This window comes from Monoraphidium neglectum (assembly GCF_000611645.1).
Source record: "Monoraphidium neglectum strain SAG 48.87 unplaced genomic scaffold scaffold01157, whole genome shotgun sequence".
NCBI lineage: Eukaryota > Viridiplantae > Chlorophyta > Chlorophyceae > Sphaeropleales > Selenastraceae > Monoraphidium > Monoraphidium neglectum.
The window spans coordinates 1-14871 of record NW_014012471.1 but is presented as its reverse complement, the minus strand read 5'-3'; the positions used below and the strand labels follow the sequence as shown (position 1 = coordinate 14871).

At 61.7% G+C, this 14871-nt stretch overlaps 3 protein-coding genes across 3 annotated transcripts; all 3 read right to left on the bottom strand.

The window, feature by feature from the left end:
- Positions 1 to 1093: 1093 nt before the first annotated feature.
- MNEG_6857 (hypothetical protein) lies at positions 1094 to 2729 on the bottom strand (the record flags this gene model as incomplete). Its single annotated transcript, XM_014044671.1, has 3 exons — positions 1094 to 1254; positions 1710 to 1896; positions 2322 to 2729. 3 exons carry the CDS (start codon positions 2727 to 2729, stop codon positions 1094 to 1096), a joined length of 756 nt encoding a protein of 251 aa, XP_013900125.1.
- A 2562-nt stretch (positions 2730 to 5291) lies between these two features.
- MNEG_6856 (hypothetical protein) lies at positions 5292 to 7866 on the bottom strand (the record flags this gene model as incomplete). The annotated part of the gene is made up of 7 exons (XM_014044670.1): positions 5292 to 5352; positions 5583 to 5713; positions 6037 to 6082; positions 6363 to 6422; positions 6841 to 7005; positions 7470 to 7563; positions 7818 to 7866. The coding sequence occupies 7 exons, from the start codon at positions 7864 to 7866 to the stop codon at positions 5292 to 5294; spliced, it is 606 nt and encodes a 201-aa protein (XP_013900124.1).
- A 3654-nt stretch (positions 7867 to 11520) lies between these two features.
- MNEG_6855 (hypothetical protein) lies at positions 11521 to 13656 on the bottom strand (the record flags this gene model as incomplete). The annotated part of the gene is made up of 6 exons (XM_014044669.1): positions 11521 to 11655; positions 12068 to 12113; positions 12381 to 12437; positions 12783 to 12911; positions 13229 to 13313; positions 13602 to 13656. 6 exons carry the CDS (start codon positions 13654 to 13656, stop codon positions 11521 to 11523), a joined length of 507 nt encoding a protein of 168 aa, XP_013900123.1.
- Positions 13657 to 14871: the final 1215 nt, after the last annotated feature.

The window sequence follows — 14871 nt, the reverse complement described above, 5'->3', positions numbered from 1 at the left end:
CGACCGGGGTGGCAGCGGCAGAAGCAGCGGCGGCGGCTGGTCTCCCAGTCCAGGCGGCGGCGCTGCTGCTGAGGGCGACTATTAGCCTCTCTCTAAATAGAGCTCAAATAGAGCGCAGGAGTTTTCGTATCATCCTCCCCGTCATGTCGATGCGTCGTCTGGTCATGTAAGCAGCCGTTTTGACCCGTTATCAACCACCACCATGGTTTCGCTGCATGGGCTGTACACATCATGAACCCAATTTTCCTTTTGGAGCAGCAAGGTCAACCAAGAGAGTAGTACCAGTGTAGATTCAACCATGCGGTTACAGCGCGCGCATAGTCCAAGCAAACATCGTTTGGGCGAGATCAGACGCCAATGGGCGTCGCCGCGCAGACACTCATCAGAACATTGGAGGGGATGAGACGTAGTCACGCAGGCCAGCACGAATGGGGCCGGCACTACATCCATGCCGATCAAAATCTACACTGACTGCAAACAAGATAGGTTTTCTGTCCCTATGTCCTGTGTGGCATCACAACAAACAATCCACTGGACCAGCCGTCCGTGCTGGCAAAAACAACAGACTCGGGCATGGTCATGCTGGACAGATGAGTTGCGCATTGCAGCACTGCGGGTTGGCGCCGCAAGCAGACGCAACAGCCGCCGCCGCCAACAAATCAATGCGCTCTTTGTCACCACAATTACGACAAATTGTTTGTTTGAAAACATCCTTGCCTCCCTCTCACCAAACTCCTCTCGTAAGCAATTGGTACAAATCAGGCGCAGCCGCATGCGGCAAGCCGCGCCGCTGCTGCTTCACGCGACGTTTAGCAATCCACCACTCCTCGCTCTGCCTCTTGAGGTTCGGCTGAAGCCACTCCCTCTTGAGAGCACACCCCCGCCGCCAGCAGCACCCCATCTCTCCTCTCTTCTCAGCAAATCGTAAGCCACTGGCGCCCGTCGGCGAACCCGCCGCCAGCCACACAGGCTGCAACACGCCACGCGACGCCGCCGGGCCCGAGCGACGCCGCCGGGGGTGAACAGCGCCACAGAATGCTCGAAGATGCACGTCTGCAAGTGTGCACTTGTGTGTGAAACAGGAAGCAGGCCCCTAGCGCCGCTCCTTCCTCCGCTGGGCAAGCAGCTCCTCCTTGCTCTGGCCTGACCGGGTGTAAACAGAGTCTGCCGTGACGCTGCGGCCGCCGACCGTCGTCGTCGCGCGGACCCGCATGGCGCCGTCGGGCAGCAGGGTGTAGTCCTCTACCAGAGAGCCTGTGTGTTTGTAAATGAATGTGTAATGTGTGTGCCGAGAAAAGCTTTGGGCAGACTGTGCAGCATGCTTGCGCTCTGCTTCAGTTTCACTCTGCTTCGGTGGATTCAGGGACTGCTGTGTCAAACGGAGCAGGGGGACGATACATGGGGGCGCGACGCAGCGGGAGATGCGCGGCAGAGCTCGTATGGCAGTCAGGTCGAGGTGCCTATGCCGGGGCTGGCGGGGCGCTCTTCGCACTTTCACACTAAGTGCCCAGGCGCGGCAAAGCAACGGGCGATGCTGGGGGGACACCCCACTTGCACCCCACACACAAATATCCTTTTCCTCCTAGCCCGGTGCCTGCTAGCCCCACACCTCCCCCTCTGTCCCCCTGCTGTCCCTGCGCAAACACTGCCCACACCCCCGCACACCGGCACACCGGCGCGCCCGCACGCCTGCACACCAAAACACCCACCTGCCAGCGGCTCCCCCCACTTCATCTCCACGCGCGCGCCGCCCTCCGTGCGGCGCGCGGTCGCCTCCTGGCGGCCTTTCCGCAGGTCCCGCCGCCCCATCGTCGTCTTCGACATGAATGGGAAGCGCTCTGTAACCTTAAAAAACGGCACAACCGTCAGGAAGCTCACTGTCAGCGCCGCCGCGTCCTGCGGGGAGGCGAAGTTGCCGCGGCGCGGGGGCGCGGGCGGGGGTTGAGGGGGAGAGGATGCGAGGGTGGGGCGGGCCACGAGGAGTTAAAGCAGCGGAGGAGGGGACATTGCCTGGCACGCTGCAGGATCCCAAGCTGAGGGGCTGTGAAAGCAGGTGCGTGTGTCAATGAGGCGAAGGGCACGCTGGGCCATGCAAAGGCCTCCATTATGAAATCGTCGCATCGCTTGCTGCACGCGGCGCCGCAGAGCGCCAGGCCAATCCCTGTCAAGCTAATGCAGGATATTGGTGTGGACCCGATCAACACAGGCCCGCTCATGGGCATATAAATCATGGGCATACAAATCAGGGTGCCCGGCCATATCCACAGCAATGTCAAGCCAGCCCAGGAGGGAAGCAGAACCCGGCCCGTGCAACCGCTCACTTGCCGGATCTCGATCCCGTCAATCAGCTTGGCGGTGACGCGCTGGACCCCGTTGATCCCCAGGAGGTCGAGTGACCGTTCGAATGCCGCGAGATCGCTGCGCCGCTCGTCCTTTCCCCAGACCCCCGACAAGTTGGCGCCGACGTCACCACCGCTGCCGTTTGGCGCGGGACGCCCTTGCTGTGGCTGCCGCTGCTGCTGCTCCAGCGCGCTGACCGCACCCGCTGAGTCGCGGCTGAGCGCGTGCGAGCGCACGTCAGGCGCCCACCGGGGCGCGAGGGCGCCGGCCGCTGCGTCGCGCCATGCCGTGGCTGGCACGAGGAAACGCGTCAGCACGTGGCGCCACTGCCGCTGGGGCGCGCAGGGGGCTGAGGTGGCCCGATTCTGGACGGGCACTGAAGGCGACATGGCTCTGCGGTTTGAAAGTGAGGGGTTGGGTATGTTGGTGATGAGATGCTGCTATGCCGACACCCATGCATGCAATGAGTGCATGGACGCTGCACAGAGGCAAGCTTGGCGGCAAACGCATCACGACCACTGCACGGGACTCAAGCCAACAACAGCGCGCTTGATCACACAACATTAGGCTGCACGCATACATACAGGCACAGAAGGCCGGGGGCATGGATGCCAGGTGTGTGGCGCGCACCACTGCTGCGGGTGGCGCACGGCGTCCAGACGGTGTTGAAGCTCGAGGCTCCGGATAAGACGTTTAGATGGGTGGCAAAATATGCGATTGCGGAAATCTTTCTCAGCTGACAGGCCTCAGATAAATGAATGGCGCGCGCGGGTGATGTGTGGCGAACGCTCGCTGAGCTGGATGCTGCGCAAAGCGCTGTCGTTCAAAACGTAGCTGTACACTGAAACCTATGGAAAGGAACCTTGTCACGGTTGCTTCATATGGCAGGTCTTGTACCTGACATCGCGGTCGGCCATTAGGTCAGCAGCTGCACAACCCATTCCACCCCTTCAACTTGTGAGCGCAAGGATGCGCGATGGCCCGCACGGCGTGCACATGTGACCCTTGCATGTGTGTGTCTACGGATTTGGATCATCTGTAATCCATGCTTGAGCAACAGCATGACATGTGGGTGCCTTGCAGCACACCTGCCGGCAAGTCACACAATGGACTGCTCCTTCATCTCTGAGGGGCCAGTGCAAGGGGGTGAGGGGGTGCCTTTGAATCATGGCAATGCTGCAAGCTGAAACAGATATGGGCAGACGAGGTGCATCGAGCATGATGCATGGGGCCGAGGTCACGAGCTACCACAAATCCCAGACTCTGACTTACCTGATGAACGATTGATGGCCGTCTTGGTTATGGATGTAGTGAATTCTCTGCCCTGAGGCCGCCCTGCCTGAAAGGTCCATCATCACCAACGCAGAGGCAGCAGCAGCCTTCAATACTGCCAGGCGGCAGGTGGCTATATCTGTGCGATGTTGATCACAAATCAATCAAATACCTGTGCGCGATGTGAGCTTGGAGCGGATGCCAATTGCAGGCAGAGTGGTAGCAGTGCGTTGCATGATCAATGCAAATAAAATGCAATTTGTCAGGGCTGCAACTCCAGATTGCATGATGCGACAGTTGTCTGAACCTGTACGTGTACCGTAAGTTGCTTTGAAGTCTCTAAGGGCTGTTGCCTTGGCATAACTAATAGGCATATTGTTTACATGTCAAAGCACACATGTTTGACTTTGCAGCTATGAGAGCTTACAAAGATGATTGAGAGGTCACCACAACCAGACATACGTGGTGATATCATTCCACCAAGCTGTAATGATCACAGCTTCAGTCTTGCGGGTGCAAGTGCAGGACACAATCCATTCCGTCTCATTTCAGACAGTCCCCTTCAAGCAGCAGTGCAGGCGCACGCAGCAGGCTGGCCGGCTTAGCTTTCAACAGCCCACCTTACGGTTGCAAATAATCAGTCATGTCTACCTTGCATTGGGTTGCTTGGCCACAGCCCACTCTCAGCGCCCGTTCCACATCAGTGCTGAATGTGCACGTCTGCGGGTGTACATCATGTTTGCAGGATCCCTTTGGAATTGGGGAAGGGATATTCTCAATCCATGTTGCTTACACGCAAAACCAACTTATGGAGCTTTGCTACAGCAGCACCACTGCACAAGCAAGCCATCATCGAAGAATATCAAAGCAGCCGATGAAACAACAAACCCAGCCTGATCCCATCCTGCACGTGCAGCTTTTTCAGCTGTTCGCAGGAGTGCAGTGCTCAAATACAAAAGCACCAACGCAGAATGTTGTGCTGCACCAACTATCCATCACTGCACACATGGCAGCGAAAACGCGCGAAGACTGATGCAGTCTGAAAATCAGTTCAGGAATGTTTCTTTCCCAAATGACAAAGGGCCATTGGGAATAGGTGTGAACACGATGCATGAAGTTGGGTGTCAAATCAGGATGGAAATCCATGGCAGCAGGTTGGTGAGAGCAGTCCCACCAAAGAGAGATGCAGCACGCAGGCTGACGAAGACGAGAGGCAAACTGCCAAGCAAAGATGCATCCTGCTGGGGGCAATGCCACACGATCAGCACACGCCGAACGGAGTGCACCACCCGTTGTTGGCAACGTCCTGCCCTTGTTTGCAACTCAAAGACTCAACACAGCCAACTGCTCACTCACTTAACCTGCCTTCACGCAGTGACGTCGTCAGTGGAATGCCCAGACCATCAGCACTATCCAACTCAGTCTGAACCACCATCATCTGCACAACTCCCCCCCATCCACACGCACCGCACAAAACCGAGGTGCAGTGGGGGTTTGAATGAAGCGTAGTGCAGATCTTCCCCGCACTGGCACAGTGGGACCCATTTCAGGGAGCATCAGCCCAGCAGATAGAATGTCCACCGTACTGCCGAAAAGAGCCATCCTGGCACATATCCAGGATTCGCGGCACCACCGGCACGTCCGTGAGACGCGTTGATCACAGAGCAACTGATCCACTTCTAGTTGTTGTTGGTCGTGAACTCGTGGGTCTGAGCTCCATTGAAGGTGGTTGCCAGCGCACTGTGGAAGGGGCAGCAGTCAACGGATCACACAAGGGTTGTGTTTGATAAGTTGACTGATGCACGAAACACCGCCACGGAGCTGCGAACAGAAGACAGAAACATAACCTAACTGTCAGTCAATTACCACAGCAGGCATGGGTAACATGGGTCGAAGTCAGATCACCCCATCTAGTTGCACTATATCACAAAGCTGCGCGGGCACGTCTCGCCCCTGAAGCCCTGACGCACCTGTCAGCGTTGCCCTGCGTGGCCCTGAACGCGTTGCCAGAGTCCAGGCTGGCCTGGATGTCGCTCTGCGCCTGGATGTTGGCCAGGGCGGTCCGCGTGTCACTGCCGGTCGTGAGGCCCTGGCCAAGCGTCTGCGGTGCGAGCAGGTATCAGGTAGAGGAGTCAGCGGTTGACAACGGTGTGAACGCGCGGGGGCTGGGGACCACCGGCGAGACTGCGCGTTGGAAAAACGAAGCGTACGAAATGATGTTAGTCAGACACGCTGAGGTGTAAACACCACAACCCTTGCAAGCAGGCGAGACTGAGGCTTAAGAGCAGCAGCACCAGCAGGGCGCATGGCCGGCCAGCCAACAGCACCGGCCGTTTGGCAGCGGGGTGACTGTATGCGGAATTTTGGCAGCGGTACCACATTAAACTACATTGTTCAATTGTTGATAAAAGCACGACGGCCCACCTGGTACTGCAGGTTGCCATACTGCTCCTTGGCAGCGTTCAGGGCACTAGAATTGCATAGGCACACAACAGGTAGGTGGCGGTCGGGAGGGGGGGGCATCAGCATCATTGCCAGCGACTGAGGCAGCGCCAATTGTGCGATTCGCGACGGCCTGCTGGGCGCTGCGGGTGGACGAGTACACATCAGGGAAGACGGCGCAAGCATTATTGTGTGCCGGCGAGCGAGGCTGCACCATGTCAGCAACGCACACCGATGAGCAACACACACACACACACACACACACACACACACTGCGGGGAAGACAGAAGCCTGCAACCTGGGCTCACCCTCCGCCGCTGGCGGCGTTGCCGACAATGGCTTGGGCCTGGTTTTGGCCGATGACGCTCCTGTGCAAAAGGATCGCGGCCGGGAGGCGGGGAGGGGGGTGAGGGGCAAGCTGTGGCCTGGGATCAAATTTGATTTGCAACGCCCATGCTGTGATGGTTGTGTGGGGGGCTGGAGCAACATCACATGAACAACATTCATTCGCGACAGATCTATCCAACCTTGAGTGCGTCCGCTGCTGAGCGCAGCCCACGCAAGCGCGCGCCCAGGCATGCCGGCATGCCGGGGGCCTGATCTCGCTCCTCACTAGCATCATGCAACACACAACCCTACAAAGCTCGCTTTTCCCAGAACAGCTTACCCCCTAAAAACCCTGCCCTGTAGGGCAGACTCACACATTTTGCTTTCTCAATCATCTCCAAAGACCCAACCCAAAACCCTACCCCTCCAAACCCCGCACCAACAGAACCAAAGCCCCACCTGGTGAGCGGGTTCTGGCGCCCAGCCTTGGCTGTCTGGAGGGCCACCGTCACGGCGGAGCCGGTGCGGCCCTGCTGCGTTTGGGCCTGGTTCAAGTTGAAGAGCGCCTCGCTTGACGCGCCGCTGCTGTCCCCGCCGTTGTTGCGGCCAGAGTTGGTGCCCAGCCTGGGCGCGCGAGCGGGCAGACGTGCGCGGGTGGGGGGGTCCAGCGTGGGATCGACGTGGTCGTGAGCGGGGGCATGTGTGAACAAGGGGCGTGCGGATCCGATACAGGGATGTATCATTTCCATGCGCGCGCAAGGGCGCGGGTGCCGTTGTAAGGGATCTGTGGAGGCTCGCAAGCGGGATTGCTGTTGCCGCCGCACGGGTCGGGTCAGCCTGCTCTGAGCGTTGTGTGCAAGCAGGTACCTAAAACGTGAGTTGCGTGCGCAGCGCGTGCGCGTGCTTTTGTGTGCACAGGTTGTACTTAGAGGCAACAAATCCCATGCATCCTCAGCCTCCTGGCACATCCTGCACGCTTTGCACCACACGCCCTTACAGGCTCTTGCAAGCGCTGCGGCGTGCATGCATCAACAAGCGTCACACTTTTTGAATGCAATTGAGGAACCACAAAGTGGGGTCACGCTCACTGTTGCTTGAAGACGGGCGTCTTGTGCTGGGGTTGGGGTGCGCCCGGCAACAGTGGCAGGATCGAGGCCGGCTGCTGTCTCAGCGCCCGCGCGGCTGCGGAAGAGAAGGGGTGGGGGGCCGTGGCGCCAGGGGGCGCGAAGTGCGGGGAAGAGGGGTGAGGGCACAGCACCCGCGCGCGGTGCTGAAGCAGGGTGCTGCACAATCCCCTGGATTCGGGCCTCCCTTATGGCCTGTCATTGGGCTGGTGCACTCGGAATGGGCGCCCAGCTCGGCCGGCCGCATGGACAGGTGCGTGACATCACGCAAAAGCTGACTCAGCTGCCGCGCATGGGCGACGGGGGGCTTACCCGCGGCAGACTGGGCGAGCGCGAGGGCTAGGAGCACAGCGATGGTCATTTTCATGTTCATTATAGCGGCTTCGAAACTGAGAGGTGCAAAAACGAAATCGGCGCCGGTGATCACGGAACGACTTTCGTAGTTTGAGGCGCGCGTAGCGTGTGTGTCGAACACAAAGCCTGATGTATGAGCTATAATTGACAAAAAGTCTATCTATATGCGCGATCCGGCACAAATGTGTGATACGAGCGCCCAAGCCAGCTCCATCTGCCAGTGGTGGATCCTCTTTTCCCTGCCGCCGTCGTACCTGAAATGTGCTGCAGATGCCCTATTTCAATGCGCAGATGTAAATTTGCATTATATCACCCGGTATTGCTGCCAGAACACCGTGGTGCGCCCGTCCTCAGCCGGCATTCACACCCGTGACCACGCGGTGTTAAGCCATTGATGAACCCCGCGGCGGATTACGACACCCCTCCCGCCACAGCGCCGCCGCCGCCCGAGTCATTTTTCAACTCAGCTCTTGCGAGACCGCACCAGCTCCATCACAGCTTATAGTGCAAGGCGTTGCCCCTCAAAAGAGCGAGAACGCCGCACCAGACAGCACCCCTGCCGGGGACAGGCAGGCAGCATGACTCACACCTGCTCGCGCCGCCCAACGCCGCAGAGCGCCGCGCCGCTGCTCGTTATTGCGGCGCCAGCTGCTCCAAGGCCCGCTCCCCGTGCCGCCGGCGCTAGTGGCTAGCTGTGAATGGCCAACTGGCGCCTGCGGTGTGGTCGGTTGCCACACACCCTCTTGAGAAACCGCGGCTGCAAGCGGATGCGTGGTCAACAACGAATCACTTTTCTTCGAATTGAAACAGACTGCTCAGACTGCTGTGCGCCTCGTGGCCGCGAGCCGCCCTTATGCCGCTGCTGTTCGTCGCACGCTGGTGCAACCTGCCTAGTTCAACGGAAACATTCCTGTTGGTAGCTCCTCTTCAGCACCCCTACCCACGCACAGTCACAGATCAGTGATCATTACACATGCAAGGTTGGACCAAAGGTGGAGCAAGATTTTTTTGATTTCTGCCTGATACGCCTCCGTCTGACGCCCGTTCGCGGTTCACAGGGCGGGGACAGGCACGGCCGTGTGGCGGTCGCAAGCGTGGCGCCAACGCACCCAGACGCTGTGCCTCGCTGTCTTGCTTTCGGCGGCCCCAAGCGCGCGCCGGCCGAGCCAGAGGCGCGGTGCCGCTCGCATGGCGCAATAGAGTGGCATCAGCTCGTCATTGCAGCGTGGCACAGCTATGCCCGTCAAGTTGCACTTGACATTAAATACGCTTGGGCGAGTCCCCCCTCCCCCAGACTCTCGAGCAAGGGTTGGGGCCACCAAGCATTTTGCTGCTCTGTACGTATTGTAGGTAGGGACATACACTGTGATATTATTGCCCGGTGTGCGCAGTCATCTCATGAGTTACACAGGGCGATGCGCGGCATTGCCCGACAGCGTACACACAAAGTCACACGCACATACACTCACGCGCACACACACATACAGACAGACAGGTGCACACACTATACACACTCATTGTGGGGTTGAGGTTGACAAAATCACGGAAGGTTGCTGCCTATGTACAGGCGGCAGCTCCCCAGGTGCTTGATCACAGTTTGACACGGTGACATGAAAACGTGTGTGGGCAAGGCCTTGAGCCTGGGTTGTTGGTTGCCAGCTGGAGGGACCTCCAGCAGCATCCCAAGAAACCGCGCGTTCCCCCTCCTGAAATCGATTTCAGGAGGAGCTGCTTTGCTTGATATCAGGCGAAGCAGCGCCACAGCCGGCGCCGGCGCTCTGCTGGGCGTCGTCGGACACGTTGGAAACCTGTTGTTGTGTTGCTTGTCAAATGCAATATGTCGTGACGTGAAGAGAGTATCGGAAGACGTACGGTCGGGGTGTGAGCACGCAGCCGGAGACCCGAGCTTTGGGCAGCGGCGCGCAGCATCCCCCCTGCCCTGACAAGTAAAGACCCTTGTTTGCGAGTTGTTTGAAAGGAGTGGCGAGGGCCCAGCGGGCGCAGCGCCATGCATGCGTGGTGGCTAAGGCCTGGGGAGTTTCCACGCCCGCGGGATCCAATAATCAAAAGGAGCGCAGGCAGCTGCGCCGCGTCGCGGGCGGCCGCCGCGGGGCGGTGCTGGGGCCGCACGCCACGAGCTGCCGCTGGGGCGCCGGCGGCACGCAAGCCAGCAATATGCGCCGGAAGGGCGGGCGGCCGCGCATGATCCAACTGAACGAAATTTAGTCCTGCAGCCTAAGCCATTGCAGATGGCCACGCGGCTTCAGTCAGGGAGCCGCGGCTGCTCCGCCGCAGGGGCGGGCTGGGCATGACAGGCGACAAGGGAGGCTTTTCGACAGCGCACCCAGTCAAACGCAGGCGGGAGGAGGAGAGAAACAGCTCTGTAATCAAACCTCATCCTCTCAAAATGGGTCGAGCTTTAGACGGATTGGTTGGTGTAGAAACGCAACAGGGCGCAGGGAACGGCGCGCCTCGGGAGGAGTGGCGCGCGGCTCCCCAGAGGTACATGCGTTGGCAGCTGCCACGGCGGAAGCTTCTGGTGTCCCAGATGCGCTCCGCAGCCGTGTGCGCGGGGGATGCGTAAGCGCGTGGCATACCTTTTCAGACATGCTTCATGCGCGGGGTCATTTCGACGCCAGGCGGCGGCTTTGCGCCGGGCGTCTTGCTTTCAGGAGGCAGCTTCCCAGCTGCCCTCGGCAACACAAGTGCTGGAGCGGACGCGGATGGCGGTGTGCGAGCCGCGGGCACGTGCGAGCCCGCGGCTCGCCGTTGGCGGCGGCCGCGGGGTGCCTGGCAGCCCACCGCCGTCAGCGGCAGTGGGTGCAAAGGCTGGCATCAAATCATGAGAGCGTACACAGGAGATGTCTTTCCCAAAAGGTTGGCCTTTGGGAAGAGTTGGGGCAACTGGGGGCAGGCAGCCAGATCAAGGGAGCGCCGCGCTGCGACTGCACAAGCGGGAAGTTTGGTAGGATGTCGAGTGTCCACGAAATGCGTCGCCGCAACATCGCAGCTCGCCCGCTTGCAGTCGGGCAAACGGCGGCGCCGCTGAAGCTGAGGGGGTGCCGCGGCTGTCTCTTGCGCCTGCTGGCGCCAACAAGCGGTGACGGGAATGCAGCACACGCCACGTGGGCGGCGTGCGCCGCCAGGTCTCATGCCTAAAAGCACACACGACCACGCCGCTGGGGCCGCCCTCGCCGGCGGCCCCGCCCAGCAACCGGACGGCGTGCGCGGGCCTCCTCCGGACGGGCGGCGGCGCGACGCGTCGGCTGCGTCGGCTGACCGCTGGGCGAAGGGTCTTGCGGTCGTTTGGGGTACCTCTTAGTTGGTCCACTGGTGGGTTCGGTCCCCGAAAACTGTGGCGAAGGCGCTGCAGAGCAGAGGGCGCGGCGATGCGGGGCGGACGGAAGGTGAGGGGACACAGGGGGAGGTCTGCCGGCAAAGCCCCGCTTTGCGCGCCGGCGGGCGGCATGGGGGGTTGCTCGCATGCATGCGCCGGGTGGGGGCGTTTTTTCTCGTATCATGAGCCGAGTGGAGCAGCTGAAGCCAGGCCTGAGGGATGCAGCCGGAAAGCTTGCAAGGGCGCCCGCGCGGCGGCAGGATGCATGGACGCACGCGTCCGAAAACCGGGCCCGCCCGCGGCCCGGTCCCCGCCCGCGCCCGCTCACTTGTCAGACCCGCCCTGTGCGGCGGTGAAGGCGTCGCCGTTGTCAATGCTGGCCTGGATGATGCGCTGGGCGTCGTTGTTGGCGAGGGCGGTGCGCGTGTCGCTGTTCAGGGCGAGGCCCTGGCCGTGCACCTGTCGGGTTTGAAATTCAAATGCGATTGGGGAGCAAATAGGGTGGGCGGTTGTTCACGAACGGGAAGTGGGAGTTGGGAGTTGATTAGGGGTGGATGGGTAGGGGAGGGGATGAGGGGAGACAGGGTGTTTTGCGGGCAGACAGATGGGCCGGTCGCGCTGCGTTGGGGTTTGGAGAGAGGCGCTGCTGCAGGCGCCCTGGCCCGCCCGCACGCTGCTTGCGACCCCACGGGCGAGCGAGGCAGGGCGTCTTCGCGGCACGCGCGGGGGCCCGCCGCTGTCATGCGTTAAGTGCGGCCACTGGCCCCAGCGAACGGGGTGTTGGCAGCACGGGGCCATTGCACGGAGCAGCTCCATCCCAAAGCACACCATGTTTCGTATGCATAGCACGTAACACACATGCTTGCCCCACCTGGTACTGCACGTTTCCAAACGCCTCCTTAGCAATCTCGCGGGGGCTGTGGCCGCACGCGAGCACAGGCGCAGGGTACGGCCATGCGGGAGGGGGGGATCAGTCGTGGCGCGAACGAGCCGTGGCGGGTGCGGCGCGCCTGCGGCTGCGCTTGCGCCTCACGGAGCACCCAGCGAGGCGGCAGGAAGCTGCGCGGCAGGTGCGGACTGCCGCGCTCTTCCTTTGGAAAGAGGATTGGGCGGTCATCGCGGGCAGGGTGGGGGAAGGGGGGGAGATGGCGCGATGAGCAGCTGCCACGGGTGCGCGCACTCACCCGCCGTTGGCCGCGCCGCTGACGAGGGCTTGGGCCTGGTTCTGGCCGACGGCGTCCCTGGGAGTTTGCAGCAAAGACGTGGGATGCGGGCGGGGCGTGCGAGGGGAGGGACAGTGAGATCATCATGTTAGCTCGCCGGGGAGGCGGGGTGAGGGGAGGCAAAGGGGAGCCAGGTTGGCAGCGCCCCAAGCCGGCTGACTACAGGCCGCAAGGCTGCCGAGGTGAGCCGCAGCCTGCCGAAAGGCAGGGGATATGAGCGTGCACTGCATGGCGTGCGGCCACCCAGCTCAACGCATGAGCCACGGCGCCCAACACAGTCCACCTCGAACGCCCGTAACCCCCTCCAAGACCCCGTGCCGCCAGACCGGTCTGCTGAGGAAGCCGCCCCGAAGCTGCGCGCACCTGACCGCAGCATTCTGGTGGCCGGCCACGTCCGTCTGTAGGACCACCGTGGCCTGGGAGTCGGTGATGCCGCGCTGCGTCTCGCCCTGCACCACGTTCTGCAGGAGGTCGCCGGCGCCCCTGCCGTACCTGCAAATCGGGGACGCACGCGTGCGTGTGGAGGTGGTGGCGTGCGGTTTTCGAGTTGATGACTAGCAGCAGTTTCAGGGGGCCGGACACGATGCAGGCCGCCAGCATGTCGGCGCGGGATTCGTGCGGCAGTAGCGGGGGCTTTGGATGGGAAGGCGGCACCGGACTAAGTACGGGACGGATGCGGAGCCTGGGCTCCGGGGGGGGGGGGGCGCAAGGGCTGGGGAAGAGAGAAGGCGCGGCACGCGGCGCGCGGCGCGCGGTTCGGGGGCGGCAGGGAAAGAGTGAGGGTGCTGTGGGCACAAGGCCTGCCCCACCTGTTGTATTCAGGGGTGGCTTGCTGGGGCTGGGCCGTGCCCCGCAGGAGGGGCACGCTGTACTGCTGCTTGAGCAGGCGTGAGGCTGCGGTTGAGGAGGGGTGGCAAGTATGCAATGGGGGAGGCGGGGCGAGGGGCCGCGCAAATCAGAGGGGGCCGGGCGCGGCGAGGGCGTGCGTGGTCGCGAAAACGGGGTGGCCGCGAGGGCGCCGCGGGTGCAGTGGGGTCCCAGCAGATGTGGAGGCATGATTCAGACGCCAATCCCTGTTTGCAGTGCTTTCAGCCGGGGCGGCATGCAGGACAGGATGGTAAAAGGCCCAAATGGGGCAGCTGGTGCCACCTAGGCGCCAGCGCGTTCGCGGCTGGGCCTCACCCGCGGCGTTATGGGCGAGCGCCAGGACCAGGAACGCGATGGTTAGTGTCTTCATCATCTTAGTGGTCTGAGACACCCTGTTCGAAACCTTGCGTGGTGTCGAAAGTGGCGACGCGGACTCGGGAGAACGTACCGAGATGATCGGAAGCGGAGTGTATATGATGTGCGCGTAGGCGGGGACGATTGAATCTAATTGTACAAACGAATGAGGCGTCGCACTATGTAGCCGCATGAGCGTAACCCGCAGCTAGGACTGCCAGCCAGCTGCCGCGTGCCGGTGGTCGCCGTTTCATAATTCTGAACGCCAGCCCGCGCCGCGCAGAAAGCCCCCATATATGCATAGCGGCCATTGCTCCAGGCATCCTGCACCCCGTACGCAGCAACACTGCACTTCAAAGCCGTACGTCACCCCCGATCGCGGGGTGACTCTGCCCGGTGATGAAGCCGGCATAAGTGAGGGAAGCTGCCGGGTGCGGGGCGGCCGCCCCAGCTGGGCTGCCCGGCGCGCCTTCCCGTCCTGCACTCAGCCGTGCTGTCCAACCGCAGAGCGCCCTGCGCCACGCAACGCCGCCCCCGGCGCAACGGGCGGTGGGGTTCGCCCCGTTGTCCTTGGCGTTGCCGTCAACCCTTCATCGCGACAGCGCCGGGCGACGGCGGCCTCACCCGCGTCCACGTCCGCCTGACGCAAGCATGCTGCCACTCAGCCTTGCTTGCCACGGCTACCTGCCACCGTGCTTCCTATTTGCCACGCGCCACTCGCAAGTGCTGGTTCCCCCACCTACAGGTAGGGAACCAAGCACATACTACATAAAACTAGAAATGAACACTAACATGTGTGGCTCCCCAACACCTCAAGCGGGACGGCCGCCACATACAATGCGGTTGCATCGCTGACAGTGGAACGTTCCACTGCCGGCGCTCAGTCACACGGGCAAGCGGAGACCACGAAATCAGCCCCGAAAGGCAGCTAGCGGGTCCGCAGAGCGAGCGTTCCACAAACCAGCCGCACAGTGCGTGAGCGCAACGCTGACAAGCAGGCATTCAGAGCAGAGGGCCGCCCAGCTCACCCCAGAAAAGCACATGCGACGGGTCTGCAGCAAGGCCCCACGCGGGCTGCTTCTCGGCGCGAACGCCGCTGCTGTCCGTGTGCTGATGGCGGCCGCACTCTCTGGCCGCCGCCCGCGCCGCGCCCTGCAGCGCTGTATGTTGGGGTTCGTGGGTGCTTAGGTGGGTGGGCGGGTGGGCACGTGAGCTCGCCGCAGCATGGCGG